This window comes from Setaria viridis, chromosome 1 (assembly GCF_005286985.2).
Source record: "Setaria viridis chromosome 1, Setaria_viridis_v4.0, whole genome shotgun sequence".
NCBI classification, from domain to species: domain Eukaryota; kingdom Viridiplantae; phylum Streptophyta; class Magnoliopsida; order Poales; family Poaceae; genus Setaria; species Setaria viridis.
In genome coordinates, this window is record NC_048263.2 from 17,373,546 (window position 1) to 17,379,898 (window position 6,353).

Below are 6,353 nucleotides of genomic sequence, written 5' to 3' on the forward strand. Positions count from 1 at the left end.
CTTATGGCTTAAATATTTCATCCACCAAGTCGCGCTAACTTTTGTAGAAAATTGCGTTCACATGATTGTGAGGAAAAACTGTTGGCATAAATGGACTTATTTGAATCGCTGAGGCGGCAGCACGAAAGCAACACGCACGTAGCATGTAGCAGCACTAGCGAAAAATTAGATCGACCCGTAATATCCATTGGGCACCACGGATCAGCATCTAATTAAATATTTAAATTGATAATATGGTGCCCATGTACAACTTGTATTCTCCCTCTATTTCAAATTATAAATTATTTAATTTTCCTAGATTTATAGATTTTTAATGCATCTATAAATATTTATGTACATAAAAAATTAAAACGACGTATAATTTGACATAGAGGAGTGCAGTTGTGATTCACTCCGAGATTCAACCACGTCCATCTTTAATTGCTACCCAAAAAAACCTTAAAATTGGACAGTTTCCCGGGTGCTTCCTTCTGTCAAAGAAAGAAACAGCCGCGATTAAACAAAACTTTGCCAACCAATTCCACGCTGAGACTAGCAATCAGTTTTCCTCGCACTCTCGCACCCGTGCCGACCTTCCTTGACCCAGCCGCCGCCGTGCCGATCAACACGTCGGTTAATAATTTTCCCAACAAGAACCGCGTGCGTACGAGCCATAGGACCGGATGGGTATGAGACGCACGCGATCGCGCGACCGGGTCCTCGCTTTTACTGCTTCCTTCCTCCCTTTCTCCTCTTTTGCATCAGCGAGGTGCAACTGTTATATTCTCTTCTTCGCGTTGTCCCACTGTTATATTGCCGCAGGTGCCTTGAACTCCTTATCTTCCTGGTGTGCTCCTGCCCGATCCCCACCCGCGGATCCTCGGACCTTGCCTAGCTTCGTCCAGGTGCTTGATTTCATCCTTGTTGCTTTAATCGCCAGTCTTTCTTTTTTGGAGGGGATTCTTGTTTCGTTCTTGGATGATGGTGTTCTTGAATTATGTATGATGACGGTGAAATTCGGTGCCCAATTCTCCACAGGAACAGGAGTTTCCCCGAAAAGTAACTGCCCTTCTCGGTTGATAACTGCCGCGGCACCAAGATTTCAGTCACCATGAGCGGGAAGCGATCCTTCTTCGCATCCAAGAAGAAGGCCACCAATCCTTTCGACTCCGACTCCGACGACGGCGACAAGCAGCAGCAGCAGCAGCGGCCGGCGCGGGCCTCCTCCGTGCCGCCCCCGACCGAACAGCGGGACTCCCTCTTCGGCCCCGGCGCCGGCGGCCAAGACATGGGCGGGCTCTTCTCCTCCTCGGCGGCGCCGAGGAATAGCCACTACCGAAACGACTTCCGAGACGCCGGCGGCCTGGAGGGCCAGTCGGTGCAGGAGCTGGAGGGCTACGCGGCGCACAAGGCCGAGGAGACCACGCGGCGGGCTCAGGGATGCGTCAGGATAGCCGAGGGGATGAGGGATACCGCGTCCAAGACCCTCGTCACCGTCCACCAGCAGGGGCAGCAGATCCACCGCACGCACATGATGGCCGTCGACATCGACCAGGACCTCTCCAGGGTAACCACAACTACAGAAATTTCTTCTGGTTGATTTGCCATGTGACGTTAGTTGATGAGATTGTACCAAGCTTAGTTCTATTCGCCTGAAGAGAGGATACTGACTGTTCTCCCAATTGCAGAAAATTACCCAAAAAAAAAAGAGATTGCAGACAGTTTCAGAAAACCTGAACTCCAACTCCAAGTAGGGAACTTCGTGCCACCAGTGGTGATAACTGACTAATTTGCAGAGGGGAATCGAAACCTGCAAGCACTAACATTGCTTGCAAGTTTATGATGCTCCATTTACACATTGCTGACCAGGATGAAGAAATTCTTGTATTTTAGAGCCTAATTCTGCTGAAGTAGGGGATAATCACAGAATTCCCAATTGCAAACCAGAAGCCTAATTCTGCTAAGTAGGGGATAATCACTGCACTCCCAATTGCAAACCAGAATTTGGCAGTTCCAGAAATCCTGAACTTTATGGATTCTGGCTAATAACTTCATTAGTAGTTTTAGCTTCTAGAGGGGGGAGGGGTTAAAACCTGAAAGCGTTAATGGTAAACATGCATGCTACTTTGTTTTAAATTTGTAACTGCAAGTTGCAAGTCGTGATGCTTCTTTGCACATCGCGGACATGTCAGTGAGAGGGGCTTAATAAATGCCTTTTGTTTTTCATGCATTTTTCAGAGTGAGAAGCTATTGGGTGATCTTGGGGGTCTATTTTCCAAGAAGTGGAAGCCAAAGAAGAACGGCACAATCAGGGGTCCTATGCTAAGTAGAGGTAATTTCTATTGCCACCTTAAACTAGACTACAAGATGACAACTTGAAAAATGAAACTTGCACTGCGTGGTATTGGCTATGGTGCTTTTTTTGACTAAAAGGATGCAACAATTTGGATGCAGATGATTCCTTCATAAGAAAGGGCAGTCATTTGGAGCAAAGGCAGAAATTAGGGCTGGCGGATCATCCGCCTCGATTGAACGCGCCCGAATTTAGTTCTGAACCTACATCAGCATTTGAGAAAGTTGAGGTATTTTAGACACTTGTGGATCTTGATGCAGCTCCTTCTCATGATGAAATCTTGATGTGTCTGATGTACATCGGTGTTTCATAATCATCTGATTGTTTCTTTGTAGATGGAGAAGGCAAAGCAGGATGACGCTCTTTCTGATCTAAGCGACATACTGACCGAGCTGAAAGGGATGGCCGTTGACATGGGCTCTGAGATTGAGAGGTAACATCATTGTTTCACTAATTTTTTTCCATATTGTCTTGTGGTCACGTCAGTTCATGCTTATACTTTATGTTGTATTGTTAATTTTTAGCAAATTATATGGTTTGATGCATAGCAAGTATGTGACCATGTCGGGCGAGCCTTTCTCTACAGAACCGCCACTCTTTCAGTAGTCTCTTGGTTATTTTAATACCATAACAATGAATGTTTCTGAATAAAGTAATCTGCAGACTCCAATGTGAAATTACTATGTGGCATGGTATTTATGTAATTATGTTTGAACATTGTTGCTTTAACCTGTAAGGCTTTATGCAGACATGAGTTTGACATCTCCTTTTATATTCGTTGGATTTAGGCAAACAAAGGCAATGCGCGATGCAGAGAAGGATTATGACGAGCTGAACTTCAGGGTAAAGGGAGCAAACACTCGAGCTCGCCGTCTGCTTGGGAGATAAAAAGAATAAATTCTTGTCTCTAGATGATTCATATGACATAGACTAATCTTCAGGGTGCTCTGCACTCCTCTTTTGCACTATATGGAGCATCAATTCTGATGACTTTGTGCATCGGATTTTGAACAATATGGTTGGCTGTGGACGTTTCAGCGTGTATTGTACATATGCCATTAGACAGTAATGTATCTTTAATCTGCCAATTGTTTAAAATTGTATGAGTTTATTTAGTATTCCAGTGCTTTATCCTAAAAATTCTTTTTAAAAAATCATACCCTAAAAGGAAAATATAATTACTCGTGATGTCGGGAATCCGCTTGGACTTCTTTTTTTTTAAGCCTCAACCCTAGCGGCTAGGAGGGTAATAAGGAAGTTCTCACTGGGTAATAAGGGAGTTTTCATGTGAGAGATTAAAATTCTATTGGTTGTTTGGTGGATATGGAAATTTTAGTGGGACGACCAATCACTTCCTAGCGGATTGATTCCTAAGGGAGGGGTAGGAATTTGTTTTAAACGGAAGATAGATGCATCCATACCATTCATAACTTCAGATATAATTTCCCACCTCTAAATCCCAACATCAAACAACATATATTAGTTAAATTTTTACTCCTCCGTTCCAAATTATATATTGTTTTGGCTCTTCTTGTTATGCACTAGATATAGGGTATATCTAAATATATAAGAATCTAAAAAAGCTAAAACGACTCATAATTTGGAATGCTTCAAAACACAAACAAGGAATGGAACTAAAAATTATATTGCCAAATGAATTACATCAATAAACTCCCGCCACTAATTCACATACCATTTCCTATACCACTTCCTATTATTTGCTAAACGCACCCTAGATACAAGTTGCATTGTGATCCGTTGGGACCCAGGAGACGGGTCGAAGACAGCAACCTAGGGCGTGTTCGCTCAGCCTGCACCGCCGCGTACGTATATTCTCAGTTGCTTCTGCTACAGTAGCCTGCACGACGCGGGTGCAGCTATACGCCTAGATGTAGGCTCTAGGATAAGCTCTGATCGAGCTTTGCTCAGGGATAAACCCGGCGGATCCAGGATGAGGATGGTTGGTCCGCTCATGCAATCTCACCATCCTTTTTAATTTGCATCTGTTCAGCCTGCATCCCCTCGTAGATGAGGGCTCTATGCAATCCATTGTCGGACATCCCCTCTTTTGCATCTATTTCGCCAAGGCCTCCGATTCCCACGTACATCTCCAACTGCAGCTCACGTAGAACCGCGACTGAAGCCGGCAACCCCATTGTCGGACACCGGTGGCTGCTGTCAATTGTCGAATTTAGTAACCTGGCAGTCCACTAGGGAGTTATCCAAATGGTTAATTTGTAGGCGGGAAGGATTGCGAGACCAAGAATTCGAAGGTAATCATGAGAATACGAAGGTTTAGACAGGTTCAGGCCTCCGGAGAGTAATACCCTACGTCCTGTATTTGATGCATTATATTGCTTTGCGCTGGTGCGTGAAATAGTTTGATGGGATGCCCTCGAAAGGCACCCTTAGCCGCCTTATATAGGCTGATGACCTAGGGTTACAAGTCGGTTTGAATCTAATCTAATTGGTTGTTACATGGAAAGCAATCTGAGTCAGATTATAACAAGTATCCCGCAATATCTGGGTTGATTTGAATCGCCCGACCTCTTTAACTTGTGCTCCAAGTATCTTCACGTCCTTGGCCCGCACGTTCCGATCGGGTGGGTCCAATTATCAGGACCGGTCAGTATCCTGGTCAGTGGGGATCCATGGGGTACACATATCCCTCAAGCCGCCGAGCGATGTGTAGGCAAACAAGAACCTGAGGACACCACAGCGAAGCTTGGAATGTGGTCGGCTGAAGCTGCGATGGCATCATAGTGACGGAGAGGCTGCGCAATGCTCAAAAAAGAAAAAAAATCCGAGCGAACGTAGAGCCATACGAGTAGAGCGAAGTCGAGTGCCGAGTTTATGGATGGCAGGCATCCATGGAGTAGCCCCCGAGCATTGAAGTGATTAGTATAATCGGTCCAATGGTCAAAAAGGAAGGAAAAATTGATCCCAGAAGCAAGTCCTAGTGCCCGAGCACAAGGATAGGCGAAGCCACAAAGGCACGCCGACCCAAAATAGGCGTCCAGCCCCCGAGTACGAAGACTGGCAGAGCCACGGAGGCACGCCGACCTGAAATAGGCGCCTAGCCCTGAGTACGAGGACTGGCAGAGCCACGGAGGCGCGCCAACCAGAAATAGACACCCAGCACCCGAGCGTGAGCGCGAGGACTGGTAGAGCCACAGAGGCACGCCGACCTGAAATAGGCGCCCAGCCCCCCCCCCCCCCCCCCCCGAGTACGAGGACAGGCCGAGCCACGAAGGCGCGTCGACCTAAAATAGGCGCCAAGCCCCCGAGTACGAGGACTGGCCGAGCCATGGAGGTGCGCCGACCAGAAATAGGCGCCTAGCCCCCGAGCATCCGTGAACCCTAGTCCGCATCGCCATGTTTTCCAATCTGCTGATGCACACTTCTCTGTTGCCACCCAAGCACTAGATCCATCCTCAGTTTGGGTGAAGTCCGTGATGACGGAGGAGCGCATTCAGGCACTCGTCGACCGGGGTCTCCTGGGACCCAAGGCGCTGCTCGAGTGGAAGGCGACCACCGGGCAGGAATTCCCTAGTGAGGACAAGACGGAGACGATGGTCTTCGCATCCTTTTTTTAGCGTGGATTCAGGATCCCTTGCGGGAACTTCTTCCGTGGTCTTCTCAACTACTACAATATCAAACTAGTACATCTTAATCCCAACTCGATTTTGGATATCGCCGTCTTCATTCATCTGTGCGAGGCGTACTTGGGCCTTTCCACCATTTCAATTTGTGGAAGTATTTGTATCAATTGAAGTCTCTGTCTGTTGGAGGTATGCCCTAGAGGCAATCATAGAGATGATGATATTCCATTTGTATCCATGATTTATAGTGTTCCTTGAATATCCATTAAAGGCTATTTGAATTGATTTGCAATTATGTGAATTGTATGTGAAACTCTTTACTTGTATGGTTATTCTAAAGTTATCCCTAGTCGGAGTTCATGTGAGGACACACACGAATGTTAGACTAGCACATGTATTAGTTGATGACTATGTTTCAC

General features: G+C 46.3%; 1 protein-coding gene across 1 annotated transcript; it reads left to right on the top strand.

The window, feature by feature from the left end:
- Nucleotides 1–580: 580 nt before the first annotated feature.
- LOC117841509 (SNAP25 homologous protein SNAP32) lies at nt 581–3,420 on the top strand. The gene is made up of 6 exons (XM_034721902.2): nt 581–884; nt 1,018–1,546; nt 2,218–2,311; nt 2,434–2,561; nt 2,668–2,765; nt 3,121–3,420. The coding sequence occupies exons 2-6, from the start codon at nt 1,091–1,093 to the stop codon at nt 3,218–3,220; spliced, it is 876 nt and encodes a 291-aa protein (XP_034577793.1). The 5' UTR covers nt 581–884; nt 1,018–1,090; the 3' UTR covers nt 3,221–3,420.
- Nucleotides 3,421–6,353: the final 2,933 nt, after the last annotated feature.